This window comes from Sminthopsis crassicaudata, chromosome 3 (assembly GCF_048593235.1).
Source record: "Sminthopsis crassicaudata isolate SCR6 chromosome 3, ASM4859323v1, whole genome shotgun sequence".
In the NCBI taxonomy this organism is placed as follows: Eukaryota; Metazoa; Chordata; class Mammalia; order Dasyuromorphia; family Dasyuridae; genus Sminthopsis; species Sminthopsis crassicaudata.
This window is the reverse complement of record NC_133619.1, coordinates 654,321,838-654,337,035: the sequence shown is the minus strand read 5'-3', so window position 1 is coordinate 654,337,035 and position 15,198 is coordinate 654,321,838. Positions and strand designations below refer to the sequence as shown.

General features: G+C 52.2%; 1 protein-coding gene across 9 annotated transcripts in view; it reads left to right on the top strand.

Moving 5' to 3' along the window:
- LOC141564700 (uncharacterized) overlaps positions 1-15,198 on the top strand; it is a 51,542-nt gene that overhangs the window by 24,377 nt on the left and 11,967 nt on the right. For 2 of the 9 annotated variants that reach the window (XR_012488683.1, XM_074307511.1), the window contains exon 1: positions 11,795-12,705. The exons of 4 other annotated variants lie outside the window; for them this stretch is intronic. Coding sequence is in view for 4 of the 5 variants with exons in the window: in XM_074307511.1 (XP_074163612.1) it covers positions 12,403-12,705 (303 nt within the window). In the remaining variant the exon portion in view is untranslated. Of the gene's footprint in view, positions 1-9,472; positions 9,538-10,682; positions 11,759-11,790; positions 12,706-15,198 lie in introns of those variants that run through there. 3 more of the 9 variants (XM_074307524.1, XM_074307522.1, XM_074307512.1) reach the window with 3 other exon arrangements.

Genomic DNA, 15,198 nt, shown 5'->3' with positions numbered 1-15,198 from the left:
ATCTAAGCCGGGAAGAGCCAGAACCGCAGTGCGGTGGGGGCGGGGAGAGGATGCAGGGGCGCGGCAGGAATGGCTGTCTGACTGGCGCAGGCCGCCGCACTGCAGAGAAAGATTGACGTCAAGGAGACGGAAGTCCCGCCCGAAGCCGCTTCCGTTCCTGATCCCAAACTGTCACTCATCTCACCTAACGGGGAAAGTAAGGGGGCTCGAAGCCGATCCGCCCAGCGAGCTTCCCCAGCTCTTCGGGGAATGGTCCGAGCGCAGCTTCTGCGCATGCCCACACATGGAAACAAAGAGAGCTAGGACAAGGGGAGCCATCTTGTGAGAAAGGACCCCTCTGGCCGCAGGGGCACCCGGAGAGTGGATTTGGGGGTCAGTCCTCGAGGGCTCGTTCTGATTCCCACAGTTACTGATTCAACCGTGGCTTTGCACAGAGTGGTCAATCTCTCCCCCCCCCCCCCGGGGCAGTCTGGCTCCGGAGCCCAAGGCCCGGGTTTGTCCCCGAAGTTATTTCCTGAAGAAGGGGGTCCCGCCTTTCTCCGGCTGCGGTCGTTAAGTTCCCCAAGCTGGAGCCCCAGGACAGTGCCCGAGCCCCAGTTTGGGCATGGCTCCCGTTCCAGGGCCGCGCCAATGGCGGTTACCGCGCTGGCTGCCTGCGGCGGCCTTATTTACTCGCGCCCGGAGTACTTAGAGCCCGGGAGCCGGGAGCCCGAATGTAGAGAATCGTCCGTGAGACGAGACAAGCCTGTCCGCGGCCCCCAGCTCTGGGCCGAGGGGGGCTCCCTTTTATAGGGAGCCAAGTGTGAGGATGGATTGGGGAGCCGACAGGGGATTCTGGGGCTCGGGGAGTGAAAGGATGGGCTCTCAGGGAGCCAGATGCAGAGTCTGGCTCCCTGCGCCCCTGGGATTGTGGCAGGGGGCTCGGGGGCCCTTCTGGGGGTGCGGGGAGTCTCCGTGAAGGAGTTTACAGGCCAGAAAACCTAGACTGACAAAAGAGCTTTATTGGGGGGTTGGGAGGGAGACACGAGTCACACGCGCGCCTTCTTCAGGAAGGCGAGGTTAGAAACCGGGGAAATAGGGAGCATAACCCTGGGACAGAGCGCTCCAGTGGGCAGAGGCGCCCTGGCACCGCATGGCACCTTTAGAACCTCGGCTCTCTATAGGAGGGGCTTTGGCCGCAAGCTGAAGGGGCTCGGGGGTCCCAAGTGTTCACATCCACAAGCTGGGGCTCAGCTGTAATTGGAGTAGAATTGGACGCGGCTCTTCCATTCCATAGGGATGGAATTGTTCTGCTCAGGACCAACCCCTCCTGTCCCCTGGGCGGGGCCCCCACTGAGGATATGGCAGTTTCAGGATCCCTGAAGGGGAGGCCGGGCGCCAGCAGGTCCTGAGCTGCAGTCTTCCCATCGACTCCAGAGCCCGCTCTTCCTTAAGCATCTTCTCCTCCCAGGAGTGACGGGGCGGCGGGAACCCCGAACCATAGGCAGAGAGACAGCCCCTGGGAAATGGAATGAAGTTCTGGGGACCAGCAGAGTAATCACCATGAGAATAGCCACTTCATCTTCTCCCCAGGCTTTTCCCTTGCCCGGGGCCCAGGCTGACTTTCTGCAGGTCCTGGTTTCTGGGGGGAGGCAGGAGCAGCACCACCATGTCTGTCTCAGTGTCTCCCTGGGTCCGGGAGCTTGTGCTGCAGCCTCCAGTCCTCTGTCTTCCCCCGCCTGTTCCCGCCCCCTCTCGGTCTGACTCTGGGCTCCCAAAATACTCTATTACAAATAAATCCATTCGTCACACTGCGCACAAGCCAAGCCTTATATCACTGGGAACCATTTGACAACCATTGTCTCCTCCATTCCAATGAACGCCTTGTACGAATCCTTGTTTAAGTCCAGAGCTCTGGCCCATTACAGGGAAATATGGCGGGGGCTTGGCTCCCACAGGTAAGAGAAGAAGCTTATAACCCACCAAGATCCTCCTTTCCCAGACGCCCACTTCTCCGGCTCCCCTCCCCCTCCTGCCTCTGCTTTCCACCCAGCCAGGCCTTCTCGGGGAGAAACAGCCCCAACACCTAATTTTACAAAAGGTGTTTGGGACCCTGGCACCCACCCAAGCTGACTACGCAGGAGTCACTCCAAGGGATGTACAGAAAGGACTTACAGGATCTCAGAAGTGGACCGTCCCGCCGGGTGTTCACTCGGGAACCAACAAGTCAGGGCATTATGGGAGCAGGTGTAATAAAGGCTTTTAAGATTACACGAGGCTGTTCTTGAGCGCGCTACCGGTTATTGAGCTATAGATTCAAGAGGTCGCGGCCAGAGACCTTGGAAGGCCTCAGAGGAGGCGAGCCAGGTAGCGTTGACACTGCAAAGGTCAGTGGTCAAAGGTCCTCTGGTGGGCCAAGGGCAGACTAGTCATTGTAGCTGCCAGGGGGGCAGGCCTGTGAGTCTGAAAGGACAGCGAAGATACCCGGTAGGAGAGTCATGCCAGTGGGAGTGTTCACAATTTTTATACATTTCTGACAAAGGACCCCCCCAGCCCCACCCTCTCTAATGTGTGATTGGTCACACAATCTTTATTCCCTGTTGGTCAGTGGAATGTAGTAGATGTATAACCTTCCTGTTCCCTGGAGCACCCCTCGTCCCTCCTCCTCCTCTAAGCACCCACTAGCATTAGCTCTCCGCCAGCCCTGGGGCCTCCCGAGCCCCCAGGAGGAGGCTGAGCTGGCGGCTGGGCCCGCAGCAAAGTGCCTCAGGCTGCCCTCGAGCTCGGTCCCTCCGGCCTCCTGCTCCAGCGCTCGGTCCCCTGCGCAGCCCGTGCCCGGAGGAGGAGGAGGCTGGAGGAGCCGGCGTTCCCCACCGACTCTGCTTCTCACTCTTCCCCGCTCCTCCTGCCTCCGCCCCCCTTTCCTCATGTTTTTCTCTCTTACCTTCCACAGCGGCCCCCATTCAGACTCCATTACTTCAAAGAGTCTCTTGCAGGGATGCAGGGATGGATGCAGGGATGGATGGATTGATGGATGGATGGATAGATAGATAGATGATGGAAGGATGGATGGATAATTGGGTGGATGGGTGGATTAGGCAGATAGATGGATGGATGGGTGGATGGGAAGACTCCTCCTGGCAGACAAGCCTGGGTCCAGGTTCACTCCCCGTTTCTCTGTCTCCATTTTGGGGACGAGAAAGGCTCGGGGAGCCAGGTTTCCACGTTGGCTGAGCCCCTGTCCCGGAAGAGGAGGAGGGCGCTGGCTGGTGGTCTGCGGCCGCCCTTTATGAATGTGGGGGTCTTCAGCCTCTCCGAGCAGCAAAGCTGTGACCTTTTCTGCCATCCTGGGAGTGGGAGGTATAAGGAGCCACCCAGTCTGTGCGGGAGGAGGATGGAAGCCTGGCTTTTCTGCTGAATGCTAGTAAGCATTGGAGAAATCACTTAATCTCTCCAGACCAGAGACCCCTAAAATAGAAAAGAATTTTTCCTGGGATTCCTTCTAACTAAAAATCGACGATCTTTTCACTGTTTCCTGTAGATTTCCTGTCGATTCTGAGCATTTTGAGGCACAAGGAGAGAGTCAAAGGACCTGGGCTCAAGCCTTTCCTCAGTATCAGGGCTGTGAGCCCATTTTCTCTCTCTGAACTTCAGCTTCCTCATCTGTAAAATGAGGGGGGGGTCTCTTAGAGCCCTACACCTCAAAAACCTCGGCTCTGTCTTCTGTGTCTGGTCTTCCTGAAGCCTCTGCTCCCTTTCACAGCTCTGACTCTTGAGGGATTTCCTCTTCTAGAGGAGACAAGTATGGCCGAGATGCACCAGGTGAGTTGGAATTTCTTCTTTCTTTAAATGGTAACCAGAACCTCAAAGGGCGCCTTCACTTCTCATTCCTTGTAGCCATTGGAGCCATACTTGCTCCTTGCTTAGTGTTCGTTCTCCCCGACCCCAACTAACTCACAAAGGTTCGGATACATGCTCATTGCCGACCCCTCCCCACTTTACATCTGGAAAAGCTGAGGCCAGAGAAGCCTGGGGCTTGCCCAAGAGTCCTCACTTTTTTTTTGGCCAGGCAATTGGGAGTAAGTGACTTGCCCAGGGTCACCCAGCTAAGAAGTCACGTGTCTGAATCTGGATTTGAACTCAGGTCCTCCGGACTTCAGGGCAAGGCTCTCTCCACTGCACCACTGAGCTGCCTCGAGTCCTCAGACTCTTAAATTCAGCACTCTTTCCATAGCACCCGCCTGTCTCCCGTTCGGTTATTTTGAATCCAGACTGAGCCAGTATCATCGCATCTGCTCCGATTTCTGGGTTCTGGCCTCATTTCCTTTTTGCTGTCTTTACCTTTTTTCCTTGTTCTAATTTCCTCCTTTTAAATCAGTCCATTCTCATCTGCCCATATTTCTACAACTTAACATTTATTATTCCTGGTGACAAAATAAAATTCCACCATATCCTCGTTCATTAATTCTGACTGTGGTTTGACCGCACAGAATGCTGCAGGAATACTTCCGGATCAGAACTTCCTCACTGACCTCCTTGGGGTAGAAGGCTGCTTGTGTGACCCATGGCGATCATTGAAGCGAGCAGTGGGCATTTACTCAGTGACCTCCGGGAGCCAGGCACTGTGCTGAGTGGTAGGGCTAGGCAGAATTACTTCTCAGGGCGGACCCCGTCTATGAGGAGACAACAAGTAAATAACTAGGCAGCTACAAGATGTTTTCCTCCTCTGTGTTCCAGTGGGTGACATGCTCCAGCTCCTGGCAGCTCCTGGCAGCCATACCCCGAGCGCTCTTCCTCGGGTTCCTCCACTCCTGCCCTCGCAGTGGGGGACTTGCCCGGACTTCTCCATCCCTCAGTCTGCTCCTCTCCTGCCCGTTACCCAGCAGAGATCCTGCCTTCTCTGACCCCACATCACCTACGAGGATCTCCAGGGTTGTTGTCAGGGGATTTCTGCACGTGATCCTGATTGTTTGTCCTTCTGCCTTTCCCTTAGCCTTACAGCCCTAACTCTGTTCTTCCTCCCCATAATCTCCATTCCCTACGGTTATGGAGTAATTAATCTGTACTGAAGCGTCTGCATAAGAACCTACACCTGTTAGTAGGTCATAGGGGATGGAAGGATTAGCTGCACTTTGACTATTTTGTTGGGCTTGAATCCTACAGAGCTCAGTAAATTCAGAAAACCACAACAAATTTTGTCCAGGTTCTAAGCACACCTTTGCAATGACTTTCCAGTCACTAGGGGGTAAGGTTTCATAAGCCAAATTGTGTATTAACATCTTAACATAATCTGATGTAGCCCCAAAGACAGGGCAAGATTTTTTCAGGTTTTTAAGGACATCCATATTAAAAGGAGCATATCTTCTACTCTCTTGACCTGCAGAATTATACTGTTGAATCACGGGAAAAATTTGAAGTTTGAAATCATTATCTACTTCTTTTCCATTTTCAATTGCTTCAATAAGCCCTCTTTCTAATCTAGTTACAGGAGTGGGCAGTTGTTGGGGGGGGGGGCGCTGTGTGGGAGGGGGGGGCGCTGATGATGTCATCGCCCCTCCCACTACTCCTCCTCCCTCCCCCTGAAGGTGGAGTTGTTGTGGGCTGATCAATAATCTGCTGTCTAGGTGGGTTGAAATTTCTTCTGACAATCAGAGTCTACACACTCAGATTCCTCATTCAAATCCCCTTGCCCTCTGGCAATGTCCTGAGTTTGCCTATCTTCTATCTTTTGTTCCTCTCTCTTCCTTCTCTGAGCCTTTTTAGAACTCTTCCTTCTTCTAAACTCTTCTCCATAGCTTAAGTCTAATAGAATCAAGTTGTATAGATAAAATACCTCTGGGAAAATTTGACAAAGCCCATTTTTTGAGTAAAATTCTTTCATTTCAAGTCCCACTAGCTTCCATTTATCTATACATAGTTTTTCTTCATTTAAGAAATCAATGAGTGTAAGAGATTATTCATTTGTGGGATGGGAACAAGTAAACTTTTCTCACCAATTATCTTAATTATATCCTCTATAGCATTGCTAGATGAGGCAGGGGCTGGGGTTGGAGCAGGGTCAGCTGAGGCCCAGGATTTACCTAACATCTGCCCCATCTCAGTTACTAGAGATTGCTGATTTCGTCCTTAACAAGGTAAGTTCCTTATTTCTATTAGAATACTCACCTAATCTCCTGGTCACAGGAGGACTTCGGTGGAAGTAGGGTGCCAGCCACACGTTGGACGCCAAATGCTGGAACTCTATCTTTCCAGAAATCAGCAGGAGTCAGGATCACTAAACGTCTTTATTCTAGATCTTTACGGTCACCTCCAACGCCAGGTCACGAGTGCCAGTGAGCGTGAGTTCCACCACCCAAGTTTCTCCTACTCCTCCCACACAAGTCACTTCCCCCTCTTTGTCCCACCAGTCAAGTCAGCACAGAACAGCTGGGGAGGGTCAACCTTCAAACAAGTTAATAGGGAAATGTCCAATTGGCAATTAGTCTCACATGTTTCATTATCCAAGTGCATTGCTCAGTTCTAGCCCTTTACAATTGATCAATTGGGTCCTTGTTTTTCTATATCATCCCACTGCCTTCCTTCCTTCTCATTTTTGCTATCTCTCACCTCTATGATTTCATCCCACAGTGAGTAATCCATAGGAGGGAACAAAGATTGCTTCTGTGCTATTTCAGCTTGGTTCTCTCATCTTCATTTTTGTTTCTTTAAATTCTTTATTTATTTTTTTATAATTTTATTTAATTTATTTTAAATAATTTAAATATATCTTTATCCCTATGTATACTTTAAAAAAATAAGTAAGCTTTTGGTTTATTTTTAATAACTTTATTTTTCAGAATACATGCAAAGATACTTTTCAACATTCACCCTTTCAAGATCTTGTGTTCCAAATTTTTTTCCCTCTCCTCTCCCTTAGTCAGCAAGTAATCACTATGGGTTAAACATGAGGACTTCTAAATGTATTTCCACACTTATTATGCTGCACAAGAAAAATTAGATCAAAAAGGGGAAAAAGTGAGAGGAAAAAGCAAGCAAGCAAACAGCGAGAACAAAGGTAAAAATGCTATGCTGTGGTCCACACTCAGTTCCCACAGGCCTCTATGGGAGCAGATGGCTCTCTCCATCACAAGGCTATTGGAATTGCCTCGAATCACCCCATTGTTGAAAAGAGTCATGTCCATCAGAATTAATATAATCTTGGGTACAATGATCTCCTGGTGCTGCCCATTTCATTCAGCATCAGTTCATGTAAATCTCTCCAGGCCTCTCTGAAATCCTGCTGGTCATTCTTACAGAACAATAATATTCCATATCATTCATATTCCATAACTTATCCAGCCATTCCCCAACTGAAGGGCATCCACTCAGTTTCCAGGTTCTTGTCACTACAAAAAGGGCTGCCACAAACATTTTTGTATATGTGGGTCCCTTTCCTTTCTTTAATATCTCTTTGGGATATAATCCCAGCATAAACTGGATCCAAGGGTATGCACAACTGTGATAACTTTTTGAGCATAATCCAAATTGTTTTCCACAATGGTTCAATCATTTCACAACTCCACCGACAATGTATCAGTGTCCCAGTTTTCCCACATCCCTTCCAACATTTCCCATTGTCTTTTCCTGTTGTCTTAGCCAATCGGAGTGGTATGGTACACACTACACACCTCAGAGTTATCTTAATTTGCATTTCCCTAAGCAATAATGATTTACATTTTTTTTCCTGTTCTGACTTTCCCTTTTGTTCTGATTTTTCTCTTCCAACATGATTTATAAAGAACTGCACAATTAAAAAAAATTAATAGACATGTTTAACCAGAAAAAATAAAACAATAAAAACAATTCTAATCTGGAAAAAAAAAAAGAAAAGTGATTTAGGGTAATTTATCCACATGACGACAAATGGCTTTAATTCCTTCATCTGAAAATTGTTCATATCCTTTGACCATTGCCTATGTGTCTTGATTATCCCTAATTGTTTATAGGGGCTATTTGTGTTCTAGTTCAAAGCAGAACTGCGTATCTCAACAGAAGTATGAGATGCACAAATTTAGAGAGATTTCCGTCCAAAACGTCCTTTTCTGAACTCTATTTGGTCTGATCAGCCACAGATGGACACCTAACATTGACCCCAACATGGTGATATTATTTTGTCCTCTTTGAGGATGAAGGACAACTATTGTAGGAAGACTGATGAGAAGAAATGTCGTTGTGTTATGACAGGCACGGCCAGGAACCCAGTCCTTATGGGCATGAATACATTTTAAATTAATTTTTCGGGCAGCTAGGGGGCGCAGTGGAGAGAGCACCAGCGCTGAAGTCAGGAGGAGCCGAGTTCAAACCTGGTCTCAGACACTGAACACTTCCTGGCTGTGAGACCCTGGACTAGTCACTTAACCCCAAATGTCTCAGTAATAATGATAATAATAATTTTCAATTATATGGAAAACAATTTTAATGTTCATTTGAAAAGGTTTTGAGTTCCAAATTCTCTCCCTCCTTTCCTCTCTGCTGTCTGAAATATCTGATATAGGTTATACACGTGCGGTCATATGAAACATATTTCCACATTAATTCTGTAGTAGAAAAATACACAGACTAACCCCCCCCCCCAAAAAAAAAAAAACCCTAAAGGAAGAAAACAATAGGATGCTTCATTCGGATTCCATCAGTTCCGTCCCCGGATGTGGATGCTGTTTTTCACCGGGAGTTCTGTGGAACTGACTCGGATCAGCGCGGGGTGGAGAGCAGCCGTCCTTCCCGGAGGATCACGTGCAACCTTCCCGTCAGGGTGCCCCGCGCCTCCGGGCTCTGCTCCTCTCAGTGAGAGGGAAGGCGAGAAAGAAAAGGCTTCCCTGTGGGGCGGGCAGAAGGGGGGCACAGTGGAGCCAGGCGAGGCTCGGAGGCAGCCATTTAGAGACCGTCAGTCCCAACGCCTCCGTTTTGCAGATGGGGAAACTGAGTCTCAGCGATGTTAAATCCGGTATTTGGTACAAGTCTCCCTGCCTGCCGTGAGCCGTATAAATGCCCTGCAGCACCTGCCCAGGGTCTAAGGCGGGATTTGAACTCGCGTCTCTCCCTCCGCAAAGACCATGGGGAATGCGTGCAGCACGGAGCTGCCTCCTCTTTAAGGGACAGGGAAGGAGCAGTTAGATTTGTAGAACAAGGAGAGCAGAACATCGAGGAAGAGGGTGACTGACAGGTCCTACTGGGGAGAACTGAGTCTCGAGTTTGGAAGCGAGGCTACAAAGTGTTAAGAAGAAAGTAAGGGATGAGTAGCTGGAATTCAGGCCGGGCTCGTGCCGCTGGGCCTTCTGGGAAGTGAAGTCCGCGGAAGTGCTCCATTGACTTGTCCTGTTGTCGGATTTTGCAACAGAAGACTACGATTCCCAGAAGACACCGGGCTCGAAGGCTCTTCCAATGTATTTAAGCTTACAGACTCTCCTAGCCCCGTTGTACTCTGGAAATTGTAGTTCTCAGTCTATGAGGTGCGCAGGCGCACTTACTGGAAGGCCAAGCAAGTCGGGCCTTTGTTCTTCGAGTGGCTTGGCGGAGCAGGTGAGCGAGCGGGGGGATGGGGCGACGGGCGCAGTGCGCGTGTGCGCGGACGTAAGTAAGTGAGTGTGCGTGTCCACGAGGGTGTGTGCCCCGGGCTGAAGAAGGGGCGGGGCGGGGGCCGCGCTGCGCGGGAGGGGGGAGGTAGGAGGGGAGTCTTGGGCTTGGGGCGGGGTGGAGACTCCGCCTCCTGCCCCTTGGGTTCGAATACCCTCTCTGAGTGTGGTCACCCATCCGCACCCGCCTCGGTTTACCCATCTGCAAAATGGTGTGAACACGAGCACTTGCTAAAGCCTGTGGAAGGGGCGCCGGAGGCAGAGCCTGGGTTCGAGTCCCGCCGGGGGCCGGGGTCGGGCCGACTCTGGGCCTGCTTGAACCCTGTGGTCACGCGGGGACCCCAGCAACGAGGAGCCTTCACGTAGCGCAGCTTGTGACTTTCAGGCCCACGTGCCAGGGCCCGTCCGCGGGGGCCTCGAACTCGGGGCTCTGAGCGGCTGAGCCCGGGCCAGACCCCGGCAGGCCCCGAGGCCCCGAGCTCCTCTGGGAGGAAAGTAGGCCCCAAGGCCTCGGCCCCGCCCCGCCCCCAAGCCCGGCCCGCGGCTGCAGGAGACTTGGCCCTTGGCCTGTTGGTGAGGGTTGGTTCCCTGGTGGAACAGGCAGCCATTGGAAAGAGAAAAGCGCTTTTTGTCTGAAAAAAAGGGCATCTCTGAAAGAGGAGGGAACGTGGAACTCAGCACTTTCAATAAAACGGGAAATGGGGACAAAGAATGAAATAAGAGCCTCGTCACTGCTCTGTGCTGGACGCAAAACCTCGGGCTGGGAGACTCGCTGTACCCCGGGGCAGAATGTACCCGTATGTCCAGATTGCTCTGAAACACCAGCTGCGGGGAGGGGGGGAGGGGGGGCCAGACTGACCCGCGGGGGCCCGGGCGGTGAGGGGGGGCGTTCTCGGCAACTCTTATCTGCCAGCCGGGAGTCTGTGTGACCCCCACGGCTGAGTACAGTTGGCAGGGGTGCCCCGTGGCTTCCTGTGCCAGCCGGGAGTCTGTGTGACCCCCCCCCCCTGAGTACAGTTGGCAGGGGTGCCCCGTGGCATCCTGTGCCAGCCGGGAGTCTGTGTGACCCCCCCCCTGAGTACAGTTGGCAGGGGTGCCCCGTGGCTTCCTGTGCCAGCCGGGAGTCTGGCTGACCCCCACGGCTGAGTACAGTTGGCAGGGGTGTCCCGTGGCTTCCTGTGCCAGCCGGGAGTCTGTGTGACCCCCCCCCTGAGTACAGTTGGCAGGGGTGCCCCGTGGCTTCCTGTGCCAGCCGGGAGTCTGTCTGACCCACAGGGCTGAGTACAGTTGGCAGGGGTGCCCCGTGGCTTCCTGTGCCAGCCGGGAGTCTGTCTGACCCACAGGGCTGAGTACAGTTGGCAGGGGTGCCCTGTGGCTTCCTGTGCCAGCCGGGAGTCTGTCTGACCCCCCCTGAGTACAGTTGGCGGAAGAAACCAAATAAAGACGAGATAAAACGGGGGAAACCTTAGCCAGGAAAGCTCTTGGCCGCTTGACCGCCGGGGTGAGGGGGGGGGGGAACAGCGGTAATGGGCCCCGAGTCCCGTGTACAACAGGAGAGCACCAGCCATGGGGGACCGTCACCCCTGCTCCGCCCGAGGCTGGCTGAGCCCCCGCGCCCCGCGGCCGGAATGATCATCTGACATTTATGGGGCTTTGGGAAGCTCTGAGCGTCCCTAATCCCACCGGGTCCATCCGGGGAGATGAGGATTTGCCCTCGGGGCGGAGAGGAAGAGCCAGGCTGGGACGTCACCGACATGGGCAGCCCCTAGGATGGTAGAAGAGCTGCCCCCGGCCGGGCGGCCCCCGAGGCTCTCCGGTCCGCCACACTGCCTCTCACCTCAGTTTCACAGGTGGGGAAGCGGAGGCCCAGGGAGGCCCGCGGAGGCTGAGGGCCGTGCGGAGCGCGGAGCCCACGTGCAGGATTTGAACTCGGGCCTTCCCGATCTAAGCCCACTTTTCACGCTTGTTCTCCTCCAGTTCCCCGCTCAGTTCCCGGCAGAGAGCCGAGCCCAGGGGGGTGGTTCTAACGAAAGCGACCTTTTCTTGGGTCTGCAGGACGGTGACAGGGGACCCCGAGGGGCAGGGCTGCGTCCTGGGGGAGGGAGGAGGAGACGGCTGCCCCCGGGGCCGGGAGGCCACGGACGATCTGGCCCCAGTGCTGGGGGAAGGTAAGCAGGCAGGAGCTTGGGGCAAGGGCTGGCGCGGGGAGGGGCAGCGGCCACGGGGAAGGAGACATCAGAAGGGACCTCCCAGAGCCAGCAGGGTTGCTCCACGGTTTACGGGTGGGGTTTCCGGCCCGCTCCCCCTCGCTCTGGTTCGGGGCCCACCTGGCCGGTGCTTTCCTGAAGTGGGGCTCCAGGGACGGCCGCTGCTTCTCCAGCTCTAGTCAGAGCGAGGCTGAGGGAGGGGGCCCTAGGAAGATGGCGTCCGCACAGAACCCATAAAGGGCCAGCCCCCGCCCCCCCATCTTGACTTTGGGGAACAGCGCGTTAAACAGAAAGGAGGCTCCTTCAGAGCAGATTCTGTATATTTGTAACCTCCCCAGACCGATGCAGGAGATACCCAACTCATTGGTATTGTTGGCTCAGACTCCCAGCCTTAGAAACTTCCCCCCCATGTTTGATAAACCTGCCAGTGATAAAAATGCCCAATAAATCAAAGACAGAGCCCTGTGGCCCCAAGCCGGGCCTCAGTCTCCCTCCTGGGCTCTGGTAAGACTAACTCTTGGGGTCCCAGCAATGGACTAATTCTGTGCCTCTTTAACCTCACGATCACCCAGCCCACAACTTGCCTCCCCCCCCCCCCCAAGGGCATGAGGAGCGATGGACTTTGTGGTGGCCGTTGGTCCAGGCCATGCTGTTCATCAAGGACCATTATTTTATCAGTAATATTTAAAAACCCGACAAGGGAACAAAATCCAGAAATACGGCTCCCAGGGGCCCCCTGGAGATCCCGCCTGCTCAGCTGGAAGTCGCTCCTGGTCTCCATTGTGAGCACTTTCTCTCCCCCCTTATCTCTGCCTTCTCAAGACTCTGCCTCGCCCAGAGGAAGCAACATGGAGGAGGAGGAGGAGGAGGAAGGCGTGCCCTCCACACTTCTGACAGCCAGGTCACAGGTGAGTTGGAGCTTTTGCTTTCCTGACAACTGTTCTCAAGGCATGGACACATTTCCTTCCCTTTCTTTGCCGAGTCACCTCCAGAAGCCTTGGGGGTCAGTCCCTCGCCCAGACTTAGTCTGTCCCGATGGGTGGTCGTGTCAAGTGCGTGGAGTCATGGAGCGTGCAGGCTGGAAGGCACGTTGGGGATCGCCAAGTTCTCATTTGACAAAGAATAAGAAAAATAATAGCTGACATGTATATAGGACTTTGATGGGTTTTATAGTGCTTGATCCTACAGGGACACCGTCTAAGAAGGAATAAACAAATGCCCCTTCATTAAATGCTTCCTGTGCTAAATGCGGGGTGTGGAAACAGTCAGATGCTCCCCGCTTCCCTGGCCCTCACACTCTCCACACAGCACATATGGGAGGGTTCAGCCCAGAGTGAACTGTCTTTGCCGCTTTCTCCAGCCAGAGAATCTGGACCAAGACCAGGATCTCTGCCCTCTCAGCTCAACGTTCTTTCACTACTGCACGTTGCTCTCAGGAAAGCTCCTCCCTCCTCTTGGACCCTTGATCACCTTCTATCCCTGATGTGATCTCATGATTAAACTTACTCCTCTCAGGACTGAGCAGAGCGCTGTGATGTAAGACAGTTACCAATAAGCTCCTTCAAAGAGTATTTGAAAAAAAGGTTTTATTAATGTGTTTTTCTTTGTACCTTCTACTAACTTCCTGATAATCCCAGTGACCTGATTATTCTGTAAAACCAGACAAGTGTGCAAGGCCTTCCATAGCAGCAGCTGCCATGGGGGAGCACATGTGGCCTGTTGCCTCTCAATTGTGGAAAGGAGTGTGTTCTTTGAGGAAATGATTGGGTCTTTTCCTTCCCCTTCTTTTATTTTATATTTAGTGGTTTTACAGTTAAGAACCACCTCCAAACAGCAATGAAAAAGCCAGCAATTCCAGTGCCAGTGCTTCCTATTCATATTAGGCATCTACAGGTGGCCCAGTGGGTAGAGAAGGGACCCAAGCGTCAACAAGACCGGAGGAAGTCCCGTTCCAGATGTTTATGAGCTGTGGGACTCAGTGCAAATCACTCCATACCTCATCTGTAAAATGGGCATAATAAGAGCACCTACCTTCCTGGGTTGTTGTGAGGATGAAATTTGTACAGCACTTAGGCACAAGTCAGTGCCTTAGGAATGTATTAATTTTACATAGACCTTTCCACTTGTCTACTAGGGTTAACATTTTCTGTGTTTTATCTTATTCTGGGGGATGGGAATATAAATAAAAAAATGAAACAGCCCCTGCTCTTAAGGAGCTCACATTGCACCGCATTGAGCCGTGGACATAAGGACAGAGTATGGAAAAGAGTAAATTTAGGGGGAAGTAGCGACAGCATTGGCAGCTGGGAGAATGGGATTAGTAAACATAATAACTCACATTTATCTAGTACATTCAGGTTTGCAATGTATTTTATCATATCTTTTCTTGTGATGCCTTAAAAATGTTTTTAAAAATGTAATTCATTTACACAGGAGATACAAATACATAGAAATTAATCTATGGACTAAAAGGCAAAAAAAAAAAAAAAGGCTTTCCTGTTATTCTCAACCTAGACAGGGAAGAGAGGCTGGCAAGAGACCTAAGAGCCAAGGGCAGAGTCATTTTGATGGAAACAAGGGATTCCACCAGTTGGCACAGTCATAAACGTAAGCTGATGGGCACATTTAAGGTTACCCCCTTCCCTCGAAGACTTCCCCAAGAGGCTGGGTCAGCACTTTTCATGTTTAATAGAGAATTCTTGTCCTGCTGGGGTTGGATTGGCTAAAGCCCTGACCCACTCAGGATAGTGGATTTTTCCTTCAAAGGCCCTGAATCCTCCTTGCAAGTTAATGGGAGGTAAGGCCCTGCCCAGTGATGCAGCTTCTGGTCGACCTCAGGACCAGAGGCAGGGGAAGGAAGAGACTCAATCATTCCTCAAAGAACACACTCCTTTCCACAATTGAGAGGCAACAGGCCACATGTGCTCCCCCATCGCAGCTGCTGCTATGGAAGGCCTTGCACACTTGTCTGGTTTTACAGAATAATCAGGTCACTGGGATTATCTGGTGTCTCAGGGTGGATGGGTAGGCAGGAAAGGCACGCTGAGATGGATCAGCCGAGGACCCCTGGCATGCCGTGATTCAGGACCCCTTTGGTCCTTGGCGAGATGGGGGGGTCTCTTTTTGTTTGTCCAGAGCCTGAAACTCCAGGGTGTCCCGAGTCTGACAGGAAACCAATACAGAAGGAAATAGCAAGAGTTCCTCTCTTTAAGCAATGATGCTTCATGGGATGCTGGGCCGGGTCTCCCTTGGCCATGTGACCTTGGAGGTCCCAAGGTCACAGGTTTTTAGGCCTGTAAAACGCCTCCACCTTAGTCCATTGACTCAGGAATTAGATGGGCAGATATGGCTCAGAGCTGGTACAATAAGAGGGATTCAGGGCCACATGGATGGCTGACCCC